General features: G+C 34.9%; 1 protein-coding gene across 35 annotated transcripts in view; it reads left to right on the top strand.

Moving 5' to 3' along the window:
- Nucleotides 1–22,524, top strand: part of Rims1 (regulating synaptic membrane exocytosis 1) — a 481,904-nt gene that overhangs the window by 343,197 nt on the left and 116,183 nt on the right. For 15 of the 35 annotated variants that reach the window (XM_028767193.1, XM_028767197.1, XM_028767196.1 and 12 more), the window contains 4 exons: nucleotides 280–436; nucleotides 1,134–1,259; nucleotides 2,795–2,857; nucleotides 7,394–7,483. In XM_028767193.1, the coding sequence (XP_028623026.1) occupies nucleotides 280–436; nucleotides 1,134–1,259; nucleotides 2,795–2,857; nucleotides 7,394–7,483 (436 nt within the window). Of the gene's footprint in view, nucleotides 1–279; nucleotides 437–1,133; nucleotides 1,260–2,794; nucleotides 2,858–6,436; nucleotides 6,512–7,393; nucleotides 7,484–15,635; nucleotides 15,720–22,524 lie in introns of all 35 variants that reach the window. The other 20 variants (XM_028767198.1, XM_028767227.1, XM_028767218.1 and 17 more) reach the window with 6 other exon arrangements.

Below are 22,524 nucleotides of genomic sequence, written 5' to 3'. Positions count from 1 at the left end.
AATTGTGCCCCAACTCATCCCAATGTCTGAGGCATAGACCGTTCTGTCAGTGTTTACTATCTCCATGGTAGCTTTGAGTCTAACTGTAACGTGTTTTGATGCATGTTTTACCTTACACTTTCTGTCTATATACGTAAAGCTTCGGGTGATAAAGCTATACAGATTGCATGGCACCTAACATTAGCAGGTCGATGGCTGCTTTGATATAATTTCATCATTTCTGTGTTCCGTTCCTGTCGTAAAAAGCACTAACAAGTTTTATCTGTATGCTCTTGTCAGTGGGTTATAGAGCTAGTGCTAGAGAGAGTAAAGCAACCACGTTAACAGTGCCAGAGCAGCAAAGAACTACGCATCACCGCTCACGTTCCGTGTCTCCTCATCGTGGCGATGATCAGGGAAGGCCTCGCTCACGTTTACCAAATGTGCCATTACAGAGGTAGGTCTGGATCAGGCTTAGTGCTCGTGAGAGAACTTGTTTTTTTTTTCTTAAATCATCGTGCATTTTATTATAAATCAGCAGCTGCATTGAAATGATGGTTAGAAGCCGTTTGTCATTAGTTACCAGAGCCCTTACTTTCCCAACAGGCATTCCAAAAGCTCGGCCTGAGGAGGAGGGGCTGGAGGGGTTGAATGGGGGCTGGGGAAGCAAAAATTAAACAATAACAGTTTCCTGAAATGAGAATATATTTTAAAGAAATTTAATATTATCTCTTTGAAGCAGTTTAAGTGCTGAAAGATACCCCTTCTCCCCCTCTCTGTGTCCTCTCTCTGTTCTCTCTCTCTCTCTTTCTCTCTCTCTCTTTCTCTCTCTCTCTCTCTCTGTGTGTGTGTGTGTGTGTGTGTGTGTGTGTGTGTGTGTGCTATTTCATCTGAATTTGAACATACTTTTGGAGCTGTAATTGTGCTGATGAAAATCATAGTTCTTCTTTACATAGATACAAAACAGTGTTGTAAAGATGAAACAGACAAAAATGAGAATATGATCTCTTATTTCATTGGACTGGGTGTGATATCACCACCTTTAACCCAGGGCACATGGTAGCCAGTTATAGTCTGTCCATTTCCTCTTACTTTGTTGATTGTTTGAGGAGAACCACAGGCTTTGTCAAATGAAGTTTTGTGACCCATTTTAGGAGCTTAGATGAAATTCATCCAACACGAAGGTCACGTTCTCCAACCCGACACCATGATGCCTCCCGAAGCCCGGCCGATCACAGATCCAGACATGTGGAAAGTCAGTATTCATCAGAGCCAGACAGGTACTTTGCCCAAGTAGAATTTCACTATGACAGTCCTCCTGTGTTGTGTTTTAATATATACAAATGTTGCAATACAATATATAAATGAGTTAAACTACACCATCATTCAAAACAACTTCTCTCCCACGGCTTCCATTTCTCACACATTTGCAACTCTCGTAGATACTCAGTCAAGGTTTTAGCAATATTTGCAGTTTTAAGTCACTTATAAATAAGGCTACTTATTTATAAAGTTTCATTGACTTAGATTTTGAAATAAGAAAGGCTACGTGAGCAATTTTTAAATATTTTCCTCCATAGGTCACGTGTTTGGAAGGTTGTTCTTGTAATTAAAAAATACATTGTAGATATAATTAAAATGCTTTTGGTAATGGTCATCTGAAAGGTTGTTTCTACTGCAGACTCTGTGAAAACTTCAATGATGTTTTTGTTCTATACCACTTTTTATCTAGTGTCTTCTCATGGATGTCTGTGAAATGCAAAATATATTGATAGATCATTTTATGGATGTGTCAATTATTAGATATGTTTACTGATGAACAGATATTTCATGGAAGTCGTTAATAGGAATCTATATAATAAACACCTTTTTCCTCAGGACCACAGACATTCTTGTCAGAGATTCCACAGGGGTGTATTGGATCAGCCTAAACATAGTGCAGGGACTGAGTTAAAGTTGATTGGAATGTTCTCTTCTGGCCTTTGGAAGTGGGGGGTAAGTTCATGGAGGCATAGAGAAAGGAAGGTCGTGTTGAATGGCGGATGTAATGGACTCAAGGACACAGAGTCCAACCTGAGCATCTTCTGTTTCTATGTAAAGTGCTGCCATTGCCTTCGAGTGTGAATCCCATTAGGTACTGGGGACAGACTTGGTCAAAGAAATAGTATTCCATACTGCCCAGCTGAATGAGTGAATGAGCCCTGCATCGCCAAAGTTCATCTGAGCCCCAGTGAATATAGGGAAGTGACAGTAAGCAAAGGGCTACAGTGGCCAAGGTGATCAATCTAATTAAAATAATTCAGCCATAGAATAATATTTATTTTCAAATAAAAATCCTAGTTAGGAAAAACCCAATATGACATTCTCAGTGGCTGCTAATGACAATGAAATGATCATGTCATTAAGTTTCTAAAAACGAAATAAAACCATTTTGCTTCCATTTTAATATCTGAAACGTCAAACTATTACATTTTAATTATTGAAATGACTGTCCTTGGAAATATATTTCTATACCTTTTGGGGGGTGAAAAGTTGTGTTTCGTTCCTTTTTGTATTTAATAAAATTGTTTTGCACCACTAAGTAGTAAGTTGGCCACAGTTAGGACTTCGACCATAATGTTTGTACTTTATCGTTTGAATTTTTAAATGCTGTCACGTTTCTTTTTGTTCAACCCCTCAAGCAAACATGCTAGTGCAGACAATCTGGTTTCTTCCCTTTTCATGTTCTCATTGGCACACCATTGGCACAAACCATGTCATCTAATGCCTTCTCATGACCTATCCGTTTCACTCACCACCCATCCTGTCTGTGCAGTGAGCTTCTCATGCTGCCCAGAGCAAAACGAGGACGAAGTGCAGAATGCCTACACATGACCAGGTAAATACAAGGATTTGGTTCTGGTGACTGTGTGTAATGACTCACTTTCCATTCCCCTACTCTTCCGTCTCTCCTTTGGTAGTACTATTGCTACACATAGAACTCCTCAACCATTTAAAAAAAAGTTACATTATTGCATGTGGAGGTGATGCAAGGTTTTTGGAAACATTGTAATGTTTCCAATATAAAGCAGACTACTTTGACATCAGTATATTCAAAAACTCCAAACCCTGGGTGAGTCTCATTCTAAATGTTCTCAAGCCTATCAACCCAAAGAACTAGTGTATACAGTTCAGATTGCAAATGCCCCATTGGGAGCTCACCCTACCCACAGGTGGACTCGAGGACCTGTCTAGTCACAAAGTTTCTGATCTTCTGTGCATGGCAGGTTTACTGTTTGTCATGATTGTGGTCATGTTGCTTTAGCCTTTTAAATATTTCCTTTTGCAACGTGCTATCATTATGTTCTGTCTGTTTTTATTAAAATGTTTTCTGTTCATGTTTTCATGGTTTAACTTCAGGTTCTTTAAACACCTTGATTCTAGCAGTTCAGATATGTGGCAAAACAAACTTTCCCATGAAGACATACAGCAGTATAATACCACTTAGAGTTGGGAGAATGAGGACATGTCTTAAAGCATGAGGCTATATGTTAAACTTGTATCTTGGATTTCAAATCTGATGAAAATCACGTTTTAGTGGTTAGTTGTATATAGATTGTAGCAAGCTAATCATTACTGTCATTTAAAGTCAACATTATGTCAAGAAGTTGTAAGTGAGTTGAAGGAGCAAAGACCCTTGCAAGTATAATATGATAATGTTAAAAAGCTAAAGGAAAGAAACTCAAATGTCACCCCTGAAATGTAGAATAAGCTCAGAATTCATTGTGTCCCTGTGGGACATGTGGTTCCTATCAAATATGTGATCACAACAGGGCTAGCAAAATTGACTTAAAATTTAGACGTCTAAAATTATCCAGCTACTAGTTATTATTGAGCTCATTTTATAGGGCCACATTAAAAAAAATGAGGAGCCGGGCGGTGGTGGCGCACGCCTTTAATCCCAGCACTTGGGAGGCAGAGGCAGGCGGATATCTGAGTTCGAGGCTAGCCTGGTCTACCGAGTGAGTTCCAGGACAGCCAGGGCTACACAGAGAAACCCTGTCTCGAAAAACCAAAAAAAAGAAAAAAAACAAAAAAAAAATGAGGACATGTTAGTTCTACCTATCTATTGATGAAAAAATAAAAAGTTATAAATATTTTAAAATTACCTTATTTTATTATGCTAAACTATCCATGCCACTTAGCTGCTCATCAAAGCAGATGTTTCTAAGTAACAGTGATTTCTTTACAAGTTCTGTAAGTTTTCTCCTATTTTTGTCTCTGTGACTGCCACTACAAAGAAAACGTATGCATACATGGCTTTTCTATTTATAGATGTATCTAATGTGTGCCTGAGATGCATACCAGTAGTCTAAATGAAAGAAGCATCTCTTCTCTTCTTTATTTTGTATCAGGGGTTGCAAAAAATATGATATATTTCTAGCTATATTATTTTATATAAGTTCTTCTGTAGAACAGTTTCACTAATAATCCAAACTTCATATATCTTATTGTTTAGTAGATAGAATCAACATACTGATTTTGCATATCTTCGGGTCATTAGTCAACTTCAAAAATATTATATGAAAATTGATAAATGTAAATCTGATGCTGATTAAGTCCATTGACAACCTTCACAGATGTAGGAACTTCAGAATTCCCAGACAAATGCACAGACGCACAGCCAGTGTTATGGCTGACTTCTCTGCCAACTTATTATTATTTTTATAATGGTAGTGTTGGTCCTAGTAAAACTGCTAACTGTGGCTTTTAAAGTTACGACTTCATTGTTATATTTATTTTTTATTCCAGAATTTTCAAAACTTTTACTTTCCTCTACCCCTTAATACTCACCACTAAATATCTAAGAGCAGAAAAAGCATGAGTTCAAATATATGTATATTTAATATCTTCTGTATTCATACTCATATATTTATAAAAGCTTTTAATCTATATGTGGGTAAAGATATGCACACATGTAATCTCCTATTTATATGGATATATAATATAGTTTGATTTCATATAAATTTTGGAAATGTATTAGCAATATATATTTTATGGCCAAATTCTTAAGTGGTTCTTTAAAAATAAAATATACCACATTGACTGTAGTCTTATTTCACAGATTTAACAGTTGATTATCTGAACTATTACACTAATAGCAATTTGCAACTTAAATAGAAATCTAATACTGCAAATTAAAACCCTTGCCATGTATATTTTAAATTAATGTAATTAAAAAAAAACTATCTCATATTGATCATTTCCCGGCAAATTATTTATCATGAATTTCATCCTTCATGGAAAATTTCTCAGGTGGTGTAGTAGGAACGAAATGCTGTCCCTGCCTCAGTGTGACCTGGATGCTTGATAAACATTATCCATTTACACCTCATAGCACCCTGTCAAATTGATGCTATTTCTCCCATACTGTCGATACAAAAAATAGGCTTAGAGTTTTGACATGAACCTTCAAATTTCAATCAGTATCTTGCAGAGCCAAGATGTTAGCACAGTAGATTTTCTACTGTTTTCCATTTGGTTTCTGATTTTGTGTAGATCCCTATTAGAACATTCCTGGAAAAACAAAACAAAACAACTCTTGAAGCAATTCCTTTGAAAATTTTTATAGAAACCTGACATTAAAGGTCTTTGCCCATGCTGGGAGACAAAAAGAGAAGAGAATTTTATGAAGGTCGAATACTCTATTTCTCTGTTGTTTTTCTTTATCTGTGACTGGAAAATATAAACCCTTCTTAAATCGAGGATTCAAAGGATTCTCTCTCATGTGAGCATTAGTATAAACCTGATTATGCCTGGAGATTGTTAAATACTTAATGCCTTGGGAATGTTCATCTTTCTTTGATCTTCATGTTTTATGCTATGAAATAGATGATACATTTTAGTAACTAGTCATTAAAGGTATAGAACACTATTAGATTATATAAAAAACTAGATTAATTAACTAGATTTATCCTGCCTTTTATAGGAAGTTCCAGCTATGTGTTATATCTTATACAAACTCAGAAAATTTGGGTCTTATTTCTGCCATTAAATTCTAATCATTTCCCTCCTTCAAGGTTTCTTTTTGTCTTGTTTTTAACTGCAAAATTATGTGAATTAGTGGATTTTCAGTTTTAAATCTGAGTTTATTTCTGTCCCCTAGAGGAAGTATAATCAGGGGTTAGTATTAGTGTTAGCTTTGCTCTAACCATTGGTTTATACTTCCTCAAACCTATCAGATGTTTCCCCAGATAAGATGATTAAATTTTAATTTTGAGTAACATGGAATAACCTGACCATATATTATTAACTCTTATCCTGCATGGAAATAATAACCGTGACTCCTCTGAAAACACTAGTAAGAATCCTTTTACTTTGCTTCGGATAGGCCTCCCTTTTTTTTTTTAATGTTTTAGTAAAGTTGATTTCATATCTGTTTTTCTGTTTTCCTGCTTGTTTGGGTTGCTGTTTCCAGAGATCTTGTTAGATACTCTAAAACATTACCACCCAAGATGCCTTTATTACAGAACAACTATCATTGGAGCAGCAGGTAAGAGCCATAGCAGTAAGCTCTGCTTGGACTCAGCCCCAACCCCAGCCACTAAAATAGAAAAGTTACATTCTTCTGTGTCCTTTACCTTAACACTTTGAATTAACGCCCAGTAATCTGTGCCTCATTAAAGCGATCTAAAACTGATTTGATTACAAACGTACATTCTGGACTAATTGTCTCGATGACATAGGATTCAGAAGTTAGAGTTCTGTTCATTTAGTATTTCCTTGTTTTACACGTCGATCGTCATTACGGTGATTAATTTCATTTCGTTTTACTTGTGTGACTTTATTTTGTGAAGCACAGTCCTGCCTGCACACGCTAAGACCAGATCAGTGACTACACAGGACATTCCCCTTCAACATGCTTGTTAAAAGTCAAGAATGCTGAGAATTTCGGATGAGTTATCCCTTAGGCCAGAGCATCAGGAAGTGGTACCGCCCACTTTCCCTGTCCAGTGTTGTGAATCAGAAGAGTGGAGCTGTACAGTTCTTTCTCCTATGATGTCCTTCATTTTGTTTTGGTGTGGCATCTGTCCTTGGTAATGAAGTTTTAGGCATTTTGTTTTTAATGCTTCCTGTATCCAGTTTCCTTTGTTTTGTTTTGTTTTCATAAGTAGGTGTGACTTAGTGTCATATTTTAGACTGAGATTCTTTCCTTTAAAAAAAAATTATGCAACGCAATTTAAGCATAATATTTGTTTAGTCTCTAAACAAAAGTTTACACCGTCATCCTGTGGCTCTCTCACACCCTTATGAACTGAATCACGGTGATTCGACATTTTGTGTAACGAGAACATTATTTTATGCTTTCCTCTCTAACGTGGTCTTTCTTTCTTTCCTTTGTCTTTCTCTTCTACCACTGGATGTAATGCACTAGTGAACTGCAGCCCTCTCTTGACAGGGCTAGGAGTGCTAGTACCAACTGCTTGAGACCAGATACTAGTTTGCATTCACCAGAACGAGAAAGGTATAAAATAAAGACTTTCTGAATTTCTTATCATTTGTACGGTGATCTTTTCTTTCTTTCTTTTTTTTCTCTCAATTACTTTGTTTTTGTTTCATGTGGGTCTCGCAGGCTTATCCACTCACGCCCGCCTTCTTGCTGTCCGCATTTCCTTCCCGCAGTACACATCTGTGTAGGGATATGTGTATGTGCCTAAGTGTGAAGCACACATACGCATATTTCTATGAATGTTGTTGCAAATGGCGTGATGTAACTTGTAACTGCTCCCGGCTGCTGCTTGTTTTTCTGTTGCTGTTCAGTTGTCTTGATTCTGTGACTCAAGGAGCCTTCAGTATGCTGATAAGACCACGGGTTAGTGAGTTATTTGAAGGGTGGAGATCGGTTCCCTATTAGTTGTAGAGATAAATAAGGTTTATGGATCTTACAATAATCTTCCGTAAACTCAAAATAGAAATTCTATTGAAATAAACCATTTACCTTTTCACTTTTTAATTAACCTACTCTTTATATAAATTATGTTAAATTATATTTTGTAAAAAAAAAAATCAAAAAATTTCCTGAGACTTTCCAAATAAATAAATACCTAGAACATGTATATACATAGATTATTTTTGTTAAAGCTGCATATAATTAATTATTAAGTACTAATTCCAATCTAGATACAGTCAATAATAATGCATCATATTTTCTTCTAATTGTAAGGAAATGAAATGATTATTTCCTTATTATAGAACTTTCTATTCTTGTAAACTTATTTGTAACTGATATTCTTGGTTTTAATTACCGTCTTTCTTAAGTTAGATGTCATTCAAAGGAAATTTTTAAACTACTTCTGCAAACCCTAAAGAAAAATATCTGGCTGTACTAATGTCACCCTCTTCAGAAAGTGTTTAAGCTTCCTTCCTAGTAATCTTTGTAGCCTATAGGGTGTTTATTTCTTGGAATTAAACAGTAGATCTTCAGAAGATTATTCTACAAACGTTTTTTTGAATTATAAATTGAAGTAAAATTTACAATTGGCAAAATGAAATTAATTTATATCATATGACTTGCAAGTGTCATATTTAGTGCTTTAGTGAAAATGACTGTACACTATTCTGAAACCGGGGCTGAAATGATCTTACTATTTCACTTTGTCAGATATCATCCTATCCCACAAATAATTAGAAAGATCAATAATCTTTAACATTTTTCATATCAGTATATTTTGTGATATATTAAAACAGAGGTTGAATTATCGGGGCTGAAATGCTCTGACTGTGACAGTATCCTGAATTTTTAAAATATTTAGATGAGTACGCCCTGATTTAAAAAATATACAGTTAAAGCCATGTGTGTGCTTTTAAATTTCTCAGAAACCATGATAGAAAGTCAAGACAAACTTCAACCTATCATTAGGTATCATCATGACATGCCAGTAATTGTTGCGAGCAAAATGACGTGTATTCCTCTTTGCATGGCAAGCCATGAATATTTTATTTATAACACACCATGATTGGAATTTTCACATTCTTCTGGCTGATTTATTGAACAGCACAAGTCTCATGTATGTGGCCTTGAAACACTGAAGCCACAACATTCACAGGTTTGTGTATCCATTGTTTTAAATCTCTCAAAAAATACCAGTAAAGTAGGTCAATCTATACACAAGAAGGCTAATCATATATACAACCTATATGCAAGCAGGCTAATAATGTATTAAACCTATATACAAGAAGGCTCATCATATATGCAATTTATATTCAGGGAGGCTAATCATACAGAACAAAAAGTGAGAAAGTGAATGGAAAACCTATAATTCTATATGTTAAATAGAAAGAAATGGTTCATTAAAACATGGGAAGAGGTTAGTATCATCAGTGATTCTCATCCTAGTGAGGTCATTTGGGTCCTAACAGTTGCAGCAGTTTATAAAGTGGTATCTGTTCTCTATGTAGGATCCAAAAGGCTTACTACAGTAATTTCCAACACACACACACACACACACACACACACACAGAGAGAGAGAGAGAGAGAGAGAGAGAGAGAGAGAGAGAGAAATGAAAAATTGCCAAATATTCCTAAAATTCAATTTCATTTTCTTAAGATAGTGCTATTACCACAGCCTTCCCAAATGCTGTTTTACAGTCCAAGAGTTAATTGATTCTGAGTCATTTTGCTCTGCCTTGTGGTTCGTTATGCCAACCATTTCCTTATGCACCCTCCCTAATTTTAAAACAAGTTACAATTGACGTTTACACGGGATACAGTTGTCAGAACGGAACCAATTATCTTACGGCCAACTTCATCAGTCTTTTGAGTGATAAGTAGTGTTCTCTCTTTCTTAGACATTTCGGCCATGGCTTGCGAGCATTTTGGTCCCCTGAGTCCTGTATATAGGAATGCTGTTTGTAAAGGGAGTTCTATGAGGTTAGATGCTTCTTTATTTCATGTAGTCTTGATTCCAGAAATAAAGATTAAAAAAATATATTGCAAGATGGCCACGGTTAAAGAATTTTCCCTACTAACTCCTACTAATACAATTTGTGGTTTGCTTATAAGAGGTAATTCTTTTTGTCAGATAAAGAAAGGCCAGTTGTCTTGCTTCCCTGATTGGGAGGCAGTTACTCTGATGGCTCTTAACTTTTTCTTTGCCAGATGTAGAAATAAAACAGGGTCTTAAATACTCAGAGACAAGTATGCTCAGGGAGATGGGAGGGTATGTAGGCTCATAAAGGTGTTCTCTACTTCCTGCTTGCATTTTTTAAGCATACCCCTAACCCCAATGTAGTTGCTGTGCCAGAGGTTCCTTCATGGGCTATGTTGGCTCTTTTGCTGTTAAACCTTATTTCAGCGCCTGCTCTCCGGTCACTTGAATCTCTGCCCTATAAAGAGCTTCTCTTAAATGACTGTTAGACACAGCCTCTTCTGAAGGCTTCTTTGCCTTTCTTATTCATTAACAAAAAATCTCCACCATGCTCCTTCCTTTTTTTTTTCTACTCACGTTGTCCTTTAAATTTTGTTCAAGTGCTCTGCTGCCTGTGAAGACACACTTCCCTATGGGTTAGCCAGGGCAGATTGTCTTTCTCCAGAACTGAACCCAAATTTCTGAATGATGTCTAGACACTCAAGACATTTAAAATGTCCCACTAACCTGCATTATTTCGTCCTTGAGTCCAGGACACTACCTAGTGTTCCTCTTCTTAAATGTTGTTCATATTTGATGATTATGATAACAGCTAGGTAGGCGAAATGGTCCAGGCCTGTCAAACAAGATCTTTATGGGCCAGAGCTGATGTGTGATGAGTTTGAAGCCGGCCTAGACTACACAGCTGGTTTAAGACCCGTTTGAGATAGAAAAGGGGGCTGTCTCTCAAAACTGGGGCTGTCTTCCCATCCCCGTTATTGCCCTAATAGGTTTAGTAGTAACCTGCACTATGTTTTATCTTGAAAAACTTCCATTAAGTTTCAGATAAACTTTTGACTTTGTTGTCAATTTAAGAATTATTTCATTTTTTTAAGTTTTGGTCACATTTATCTAAGACTTCTTCAATAAGAACCCACTACTAATTCATAGCTGTTGATCCTATTCTGGACCCACCTATGTTTATGAACTTTTCTTGAAAATCTTAACTGTGACTGTATGTGGTTGTTCTCGACCTTAATCACAACACTTGGGAGGCAGAGGCAAGCAGATCTCTGTGAATTTGAGGTCAACCAAGTCTGCATAGGAAGGTCTAGGCTAGCCAGAGCTACATAGTAGGACCCTTTCTCAAAAGGAACAAAGGAAAGAAAGGCACGAGGAAGTAAGCAAGAAAAGGAGAAATAAACAAACCCCAACTAAAAAGCAAAACTTACCACAACCAAGTCTAAACCTGTATGTCATGTTTTAATTGAGCCACTACTATCTATATCTAGAACTGCTTGCATCCATGGTGTTATAAACCTTTGGGATCAGAGATCACATGATTTTTTTTCTTGCTCCAGATAGCATTATTCTCTTTGATTCATGTTTAACTTGAGGTAACATTCTTAACACTCTCTATTTTTGCATCAGCAAATGTGGTCCCAATGGTGAGTTAAATACAAGGAGGGAGAAACATGGGTGGTACACACTATTGCCAAGAAAGCAATGAGTAAGTTTACAGTTTGTAGCCATGGGCTTTAGTTTGCTAGCAGAGAAGCTCGAGATTCACCAACTCCCAGAAGCACAGGATGCTCCCATTACAAGATGAGGTCCTTACCTGGTGGCAAATGTTAAAGTTTGTCTCCGGGCTTGTTTGCTTTTTAAAGCCAGCCTGGTTTAGGAAAGAATTCAGAAATGTCAAAGTCCTTTATGGCTTATCCTTTAACTTGGAAGGGAGGGGGCTCTGGAATGACTCCCAAGGAGAAGAATGTTTCTATTAAAAAGTCAAGCACTATAAATTGACATGAACTAAATTATCATAAAATTGATTTTGTAGTGAAATGTATGTAGTAAATTTTTAAACAAAAAAATGGACCTTAATGTATGTAAATCAAGATTCTGATAATTTGGGAAGGTTTTATATACTTGAATAATCAGATAATTCATTTGGCTGTGGTTTCTATTTTAATATCTCAGAGATGGTTTTGATACATCATTTATGGTATGAATGATTTACATCTCTATATCATTTTTCTTATTGATTACTAAGGTATTTTTTATGTTCTGCTTAAAGATATGCACCAGTGGAAGTGACGTATACGTAGAAGTATGTGTGCTAATTACACACTTTTGTTCTTTATATTACTGCTAAAGAAAAAAACATACCTTAACAGTAATTTAATTCTTGTAGGGTCTAATTATTTTATATATATTATTTAGGAATTCCCTTATGCAGTCATGACCCCATATATATACATAAGGTGCTCGTTGTTTGTAACCTGGCCATGAAGCCGAGAACCTTTTGTGCTTACTGACTCCTAGATCAATAATTAATAGGAGAAGGGACCATACCTGGAAATCGAGTACACTTGACAGCAAATTCCAAAATCTAATACTACTGCTTAATTCCATGTTATATCTCGTGAGTGCTATTATAAAAATTAGAAAGTAGGAAATTAGAAAGTAGAAAGTAGGATTTAATGTAATATAAATATAATATAAAATGTTTATTTAGCAAGTAGTTTCTCCTACCATTATTAGTTTAGAACACTTGTAAAATGTACCAATAATTATCAAACTATGAAGCTAATCTAAGTTGCCCAGTTTGAAAAGGAAACCAAGAATAAGTTTGTTTAGTTCAGTTTGATAATTGACATCTAAAATTCCCAGCTATATTAGCCTATGATTTGAAATTACAAGTTGAAATATATTTCATAATACACATGAATATAGGATATAGGCAAGGTGAAAAATATACTATTTTCTGGAATAGCAGAGAGATAAAGATGTGCACCCATTTAGAAAGTAAATAAATGCAATGGTATATTTAAAACTTACAAATACATGATATTGGAACATATTTATTTGGTGGTTAAAATATGGATAAAATTGATACTGTTCGTACTATATTCAGAATAACTGGTGGGAAGCCCAAATTTGTGACGAGTCTACATATCAGCATATTCAGAAGGACTTTGAGACTTAAGCAGTACATGTGTTATGCTAAGGACTTGTTCAAAACTGCCTCTTGAAAGCTTGCATTCACAGTTGCTCGTGGTAAATGTACACCTTTCTCTATCACCGCTTTCCACTGCATGTGTCATTGTTACACCATTTTTCTTCACGTTCCACCTTTCCTTTTATGTCTAAATAAACACAAGGACTGGAATTCTGCCTCCAGAAGCAAAGTTATTCGTCATCCTACCAACCTAGATTGATTACATATGTTTACAAACCATCAGATGCTTTATCACAACTATATATGTGTAGAAATACTATAGGTATAGGCATGTTCCAGTTTTCTTTAAAAATGGCTTACTTCAGTTGATTTATGGAAAGCCAGTCAGTTGAATGGAACATTTTAAAAATACCCAGATGGTCTGTGCTGAGAGTGTTGCCTATACGAGCACAGCAGAGTCAGTTACCACAACACTTGAACATCCCTTCTGTCTTGAACTCTTCTTCTAGGTAGCATAATATGAGAATATGCATAATCATAATGCTCAGTAATTCATATTTTTTGTTGGCTCACTGAGTCAACTCTGACAGGCTACAAGTCAGATGCTGTAGACCAAGAACTTTCCCATGTGTTTTAATACTCCTTGACATGCATACTTTAAGTGAAAGGATATTTGTAGGTTGATAAAACAGTCGAAGAAAGTAGATCAATTCTTGGTCTGAAGAAAAGATTCAGACCAGGAATGTGGGTGTCCTTAACCCTGAACATGATTTTAGATATCTGATTAATTATATGTTGTATCTTCTCAAGGCTCTTGTAGACTGTTAGAAAATAGGAATCTTCAATTTTTAAATCCACAGGAGCACCAGAGCTTAAGTCAGTATCATTCAATAAAAATGTGTAATTTAATTACTTTATTTTATATGTATTCCAAAGTTTTATATAGGAACAGCAAGTAAGGTATGACCCTCCAAATTTCTTCATTCCTAAAAATGATACTACTCCACACAGTGGCTGAACAGCCCTGGAACTAATTGAATACTGAGTTAGGCATTTGTGACTAAGATAGGAATTTTGGTAATGTATCATATGACTTTCTTTTTATTCAATTGAACTAAATTTCAAGTATTTCTCTGCTGTCCAAAGAATCAATCAATCAATCAATAGTTATATGCCACACTCTGCCTGGGATACTTGGTATCTATAAATGTAACCCTTCTACCTCTTAAAGGGGTAATTACTTGGAAATTCTAGACAACTAGATGCTCTGAAGCTAAGCTGGTTATAAAGATTGCATGCAATTTCCTTTTCACACAAGGCAAAATAAGTGTGTCCAAGTATATAAATCCAAACCCAAGCTCCAATGATTCCTGTGTAAGTTAATGTATCAAAGGATTTGTCTAGCAAAGACACTGGACAGAAAGAAACTGGAGATCTGGAATTTACAGAAACTTTATATAGTTATACAGGATAAACACATAAATTTAGATGGAATTGACCATTTTTCAACAACAAAGTGATTACATAATTAGAAGTATCTCAATATATTATATACAATAATTACTTTCCAAGTTCAAGAGTTGTTTTATTTTTTTTTCTTCAATTCACATTCTGTTATTTTGTGTCTGCAAAGAACAATTGAACAACACTGAATCTGTCGAAGTCTTATGAAAAAAAGGCTTTCTGGGAGGCTTTTAGTACCAAATGTCTGCAGACCTCAGATATCCCAGTTACACACTGACAGCTTTGCTTCTTGTGTTTAAAATTATCAATTAAATCAAAAAAAGGCAAGTTCAATGGCATGAATGTAGTGTTTTTTTAAGTGCTACCTTCATGTTCATTCCATAGTTATAAAATCTTTCAAATTAGTCCCTTAGTGCATGTGAGGAAGCCAATATCTAGACAAATGACCTGGCTACAATATTGAGATCCGACTTAGTATATGAAATGTCTAAGCCTGACCTTTATTCAGCTGCTTTATTTCTTTTAATTATTCAGCCAGATTTTAAAAATGATTGTTGATATACACTCTCTGAATCCCAAAATGATTTAGTAGTGACAATGCTTTTGTTCAAGTATTACTCAGAAAAATATTATTATAAATCCTGAAATAAAAGGCAAATTGTCCAGTGAGTTTGGAGACACGTTCGTGGATACAGATTAGCAGAATTTTTAACGTCCTTTTTTTTTTATCTTTATTTCTAGATTTAATTTTCAGTAATTGGGGTTTGGTTTTCTGCAAGAAAACTTAAGACAGCATTGGTAACTGCCTTATGAATTATTTTTTTCACGTCACTGTTTCTACACTGAGCGGCATAAGAGATGTCTTTTAAATAGGCATCTTTCCAGACGTAAGCACATTCGCATTTTATGTTTACATAGATATGTAGGTACATAGGCATATTCCTATGTATCTAAAAAACACTCATTAGATATATTATTATCACATCTAAGTTTATCTACGATTAAATTATAGAACAAATACTTGACTTTCGGGGGCATTATTCCAGTCCTACTGTTCCGTAAATTATTTTATTTTAAGAGTTACTAAATGTCCTGTTTCTTTCCTGTCTTGTTCACTGGGCAAACAGGGGTAGATGGTCCCCCTCCCTAGATAGGAGGAGACCTGCTAGCCCCAGGATTCAAATCCAGCATGCATCTCCGGAGAATGACAGGTACTAGTCACCTCCTCACAGACAAGTGGCTTTAGAGGCTGATAGCTGCAGAATGAAGGAATCTGAGGGGGACGTTGGTGGTGATGCGCTTCCATTCGAGAGCCAGAGCCAGACTTGTGATCCCTCCAGTGATTGGACACAAGTCTGCACCTCAAAACCTGTATCGAAATGAGAAAGGCATAGCAAATGGCTTATTTGAAATATAGAGTCAGCATCCAGCGAAGGGATGTGTTTGATGTGTCTCTGTTTCCAGTGTTTTTAATTTTTAGAAACATTTATGGATCACTTTTTTTTTCTGCCTAGGGATAAATAGAAAATTTTAAGTGCACCAGAATATATTAAAAATATGCCATGCAACATATTGTTGGTTGCGTTGTTTGATAATTTAATCTCAGCTCTTTTGCCTTGTGACTGTATAAATAATGCTGAGAAGGAACTGTAAGGTTTGGGTTGTCTTTCAAGCCTGATGCGAAGTAGGACATCTTGTTCATGTACTTTATATACTGTGCTTAAATTATTGTCAAAAGCTAGGGTCAGTCAACAAGGTACATTTTTGAAGCCAGTCACCTCTGCATTGAATCCACTCCATGCTGATGTGTAAAGGTGTCACAGTATGTGCCTTCCATTGTCACAGCTCTCAGCTTGCCATTCTCTTGTTTTGTGATGTTTAAAGATAAAGATCTCTCTATACATACAAATAGTTTCGATATTAAGTATTTTTGATGAATAGTCACAGAACTTTTGGGGTGTGTGAAAATTTCACTTCAGCTGAAATTCAATGAATACATGCAATATTTATTAGACATGAAATAATGCAGTCTCTGAAATACAGCAGGTAAAATATATATATATATATATATATATATATATATATATATATATATATATATCCTGTTATGTTTGTTTGTCACTTAGTAATTATAGCCTTATCAGAGTGGTAACTTTTATTTTCTGTATATGTACACAATCGGGAATTTTTCAGTTTGTTAAGCAGAATATCTAAATTGCATAGAACAAATTCATATCATTTACAGTGATGAGATTTATAATCTTATAAACTGGCATTTTATAAAAAGACTCATTTTGTTTTTTCATGTTAAATCCTTAAAACATTTACCTCTTAATATTTGAATACATATTTGAAAGTGAAAGTTATTCCCTACGCTACTGTTGCATTTGTAGAGTTGAGGTTATGGAACTAGAAGAACTGACATCATTTCCAGTCTACATGTGAGCAAGGGCATTTAAAATAAAAATAGGACATCATTTTAGATGGAAATTGAAAGTCATAGATCTGCTTTGCTACTCACTCACTCAAGAACTTCTGTGCCCACTGTGGACTGTCATCTGATGGGTGATCTCAGGACAGTGATCAAGACAGACAAGGGACTGGCCCTGAAGAAATTGGAAATTTCCATTTAGAAGACAACTCTCTGAATGTATGCCAAAACAGAACCGTGATTCAATCTAATGATTAGACATTACTCAAATTAATGATGAATATAAATGTGCTTGAGTTGGTGTTTATTAAGCAGAATATGCAAAATTAACACCTCAACTCAGCATACACATAATTTCATTACTTTCAATTAACAACATGAATCAATTATTTGGATTATCTAATTTCTCTATAAGTAACTACAAGATAGATGTTTGGAACAGAAATGAACTTACAAAATTTGAACCTGGATTTTGCTTCTCTGTAATGATGTATTCGTGACTAAGCCCTATATTTAACCATAAGCAATGCATTTAAGATACCTAAATTCTTATTGACTGCTATGTAAAATAAAATGGAGTTTATAATAAACTCTTATTCAACTGTAAGAATACTAAGTGCCCATGAAAATGAGAGAGGAATTACTCTCACCCAGTGCTATGTAACCATTTTTGTCAACATCCTGACCAAGCTTAATAAGCACATGTTACCTCACCAGAGCTGCACATAGGCTACCTCACATGGACATAATCATTTTGAAGTTCGTACCAATGTCAAATGAAATGACTGTAACATTAGATTTTGAATAAAATGAATAATATGGCTGTGGAGTTAGTTGAACTTAAACACTGAGAGCCAAAAATACTCTGAATTTAGTAATGACTTGTACAGTTGAGACTAGACGTCTTATAAGGTCATAAGGCATTTCTTTGCCTTTTTATTTCCCACAGCACAATGTGTACATAGACACCTATGTATGGATTTACATGCATGTAACTTTTAATGAACTGTGTCTGTCTGATTCAGTGTCAACAGATGACATTCTTCAAAGCTTCTAAGGTCGTACCACACACTTACTCAGATTCAACATGGAAGCATATTTATCTAGGTCTAAAATTTCTTCTAGAACTTGTAAGATACTTTAAAACAAAATTCTTAAAAAAAAAAGAAAAACAACAACAACAAAAAACAACTAGCTAGTTTTGACCCTTAGGGAATATTTCTGACTTTAAAACTGTGAAAATACCTTAGGAGTCTTATTAAAAATCTATTTTTAACATCATTCAAACGAGAGAGCGGTTACCCTCACTGTTATTTTGATATACAGATTTAAATATGTATATTGAATATAATTTAACATTAAATATTTAAAATACATGAAGTAATTTTGTAAAATTTTCAGCCTATAATTCTATAAAACATAGTGCACATGCGATCTTACATCTAAAATCAGGCAAAACCTTGCAAATAAGTGAATAACTACTTGGAAGAAAACCATTTTAAAATGTCCGAAGGTATTCGGACTCTCATAGCTTTGATTCTCATAGCTTAATTATACATTTATTATGATGTGATAATGCCAAGTATTATGATGATCTAACTCATCTTTTCGTTTTTATGATAAATCCTGTACTAATGAAAATGTTACTTTAAGATACAGAGTTACTACTTCCTATATTTGCATTGAAAGATTTTTACACTGGTACGCCTGTTACTTTGAATGTACTGAAGTCATTTGATAAAAATCACCATTTTCTTAAATCTATTTGAATAATATTGCACCCACTGGGCTTGCTCTCAGTTAAGTTGTTGAGCTGAGGTAGCTCTTGCTTATTTTACAAGTAACCAGGTTTTCTTCTTTTTCCACACCTTCTACTTATCTGTAAGACAACTCGAGCAATTATATCAAGTGATCCATTTTGATTTAAAATTATCTTGCTTTATTGACTATTTTGATGAAATCAATAAAAAAATCACTATTTTGATTCACACAACAGTTATCACTTTTCATGTGCAGGCAGAGTTAGTGTACAACAAGATGTATCACATGCTCAGATGCTTTGTGCCCAGATAACTGTCACAAACATGAAATGAGCACTATATAAGATGAAGTGTGTTCATTATTAATTTCTCATGAATTTATTATATCTTGTAAGAAAGTAAGAAGGTAGAGATAGGCCTTCCACTGTAAGACAACTCAACCATAAAAAAAAAAGCCATAGACAAAAGAGCCATCCTGAACATACAGAAATTTATGCTTATGCCATCACTATTCTATATAGTGAAAATACTCAGATTTGTCTTACCTTCCCCTCTAACTAAAACATACTTTATGATCACAAATTCCTAGCAAATATTATCATTAAATAATGTCACAAGTGTATCAATTCAGTTGTTTAGTAAATGAACTATATGTAGAGAAATACATATAAAAGTTTTGTGAAATCTTCAGAAAATATTTACTTACCTATGTTGTCAGAGAATTATTTCCTACTTTGATTATTCATTAAAATGTAGATAAAATTAATATAAATACAAATTATATCTAAAAGGAATTTTAAAAGAAACAAGTTAGATTACAGATAGCCCCAGTTTTCTAATTACAGCATTTGCTTCAATTAAATAATAAAATAGGCATGCATTTTACATTTGGCTATGCTTTAAAGCTCATAAGTAACTTGATATCTACCATATGATTGTAGGATTTTTATATTTCTGAGTATTTATAAGAGCCGATTATGTAGGTAAATGAGAACTTTAAATAATTTCACTTTTTAGCCATTGAAACAGTAGGAACAATAAAATACTAGTAAAGATTCCTAGAACTTTTGTAGAGCCTATATGCATGAGAACATGGTGGCTGTACCAGATATTTAAGAACTGTGGAACATGGGCTAAGGGTCTCTGCATTTTCTAGCATTGTTTCTGCTTGCAAACTTAGCTAGTTATTAAGGGAATAGCTGAGCTCTCCGGTTCTGCATGACTCTGAGCCTAAGACTGAGCCCTGTTGTCCCATTATGGCGAAGCATAAGCTGGTGCCATAAAATAACTCACCCGTCCTTCTGCATAAAGTATTAATAAAGCAGAAGCTATGCTTTATTTGTGGAATTTTCTGTTTTACTGAAGTCCAGAAAATAATACAATCAAATTTTTATATGTATTTGATATAAAAGAAAAGATCATATTCTCAGTTATTTCTTTTCTCTCAGTGTAAATTTTGACTGTCGATTCCACTAAAATAAATAACATTTTATAATTTTAAGTAATATATGAAGGCATAAGCATCATATGGATACTGTGGGTACCATGTGATATTTTGTAAGGTTATCATATTGGTCTCCTCAATATTATTTCTATAGTGAAGTCCTCCTGTCTCTCATCTAGATTTTAGGTAGAGTATATTATCACCTGTCTCCACTCTTGTTAAGCTGTAACCTACTTCTTGATCTATCAAAGTATAACCTGGTAATATTGATCAAACTTTCCCATTCTACCAAACTCTAAGCAACCACCTGATTCTGACCTCATACTTTTTGCTGCAATTATCATTTAAAAAGTTGGCATTGTAGCAGCAGTTTTCAAACAAAATATTCAACAGAACTAAATGCATTTTGATGAGTAATGTTACAGTAGTAACCTAACTAGACCAAGACACTGACAGTAGAACATTTAGGGGATTGATGTTCAACACTAAGTACTGCTCCCTGTGACCTAATTTATGATCATCTGATCAGTAATTTTGATTGCATATTATATTAATATAGATGAGTTATTCAAACCTAACCTTTCTATTTTACCTATCTCAATCTTCTACTTATATCAAAGACAGGTGTAATTTAAATACAAAATATATTCATAGCTTTGAATATAAAGTTAGAGTAGAAAAATCATTAGGACATTCATTTCTGTTCCTGCTGTACATTGAGTTTTGACAACTAAATATCTACCATTTGTGCTCTATTTGAGGCTATCTCAAGTAGCTACAAGAATTATAAAGATGTTAAGTAGTTCCAAGAATTATAAACACATATCCTCATAGGTGTCATTAGAACAATCTTTCACAAAATTTAAAATGCCCTTTAAAGAGAAAGAGAAGTCTCCTTAACAAAAAAGATTAAAACCAACAAAGGAAGGAGATGTGTGGACCTGTTTTACTATGTCCTCCATCCTTGTCCTGTCTTCACATCTTACAAATCACTTTCAAACACTGATATGATGGCTGCTTTTCTCGTCCTTGAGGTAACCAGGTTCATACTTGTCTTAAGCCATAAAAATTTTTACATAAGGCTCGTGCATGCACACGTGCATACACACACACACACACACACACTTGTACCACTTTATGTTTTGGTTAAATGTCACAATCTTAACTGTCCTTTCCTGAATAATCTAAATACAGCTACAGTCCATACTTGCTTCTAAGTCCTTAATCTACTCAAATTTACACTCCTCTTCACCCATTTTGCTTCTCTATGTTGTCTTTCATCACCTTGCCCCACACTATACAATGTAGCTGCAACAGATTCTTTTACTGTTAAGTTTTCAACTTTCAGTAGTAACAATGTCGGTTTGCTAAAGGCTGACACTCATATGTAACTGATTCATGGACATGTTCCAGAAATATGCAAAGGTTGCTTCCCACATAAAGATACTGAACAAGTATGTCAGGTGGGTGAAAGATGGGGTGAGGAGAAACACAGATGAAACACACTTATCATCTTCCCCGCTCCCTGTCCCCAGAAGAGGAGAAAAGGCTTCTCTGGCCCTCAGGCAGTTGTCCTTGACCACTGTTAGGACCATACACAAAGTGTCCATAAGTTACACATAACTCTTACTTTGATGTCCCACCCTTCCATCTTCTTTACCCAGCTTCTTCCTTCCCCACCCCTCACCTCCTTCTGTGCTGTGGCCTCCAGGATTTCCTCAGTTTTCAGAAACAAGCATTTGTTCCTAGCCACCATGAAAACGATTAGCCATCGACTTAGGTATGTGTTGTATATTCTTCCAGCTGAGGAACTCACACCTGTATTAAAGAAGTGAAATGGTGTGAGCTGGCAGGAGTGGAAGAGTGCACACTTGGGAAGGCAGACTTGATGCTTTACTGTGTGTGTCTCATGCCTGAGAGGCACTTAGCTAGGATGCCTGCCATTCTAAGTAAGAACAGATACATGCCTTAACAAAGAAAGGGTTATGGGCAATATGATAGGCGTAAAATGTAAAGATTGAATAATAACACAAAAATTAACATTATGATTTTTGAAAAAGGATGTGTTTGAAGGCCATGATATTTTATATTATTTGCTTCAAATCTGAACCACTGTGCATAACTATGTGAAATGATATTTGACTAATTGACAACTGTAATAATCTTTTAGATATATGTGTATCATATATATATATATATATATACACAACATATGTTATATACCTTATATACGTTCCTGTCCTAAGTCTATATACACATATACACTATAAATACCCACACATAATAGTAATTTTTCACATAATATTTCATACATTATAGGCTAAACAGGTATATGTAAGGCACATTAAATATTATCTCTCTCACACACTTTCTCTATGTAC

The sequence above is a fragment of the Grammomys surdaster genome, unplaced genomic scaffold, assembly GCF_004785775.1.
Source record: "Grammomys surdaster isolate TR1022 unplaced genomic scaffold, NIH_TR_1.0 171, whole genome shotgun sequence".
Classification (NCBI taxonomy): domain Eukaryota; kingdom Metazoa; phylum Chordata; class Mammalia; order Rodentia; family Muridae; genus Grammomys; species Grammomys surdaster.
Note: the sequence above shows the minus strand (reverse complement) of the source record. Positions and strands in the feature narration are given on the sequence as shown.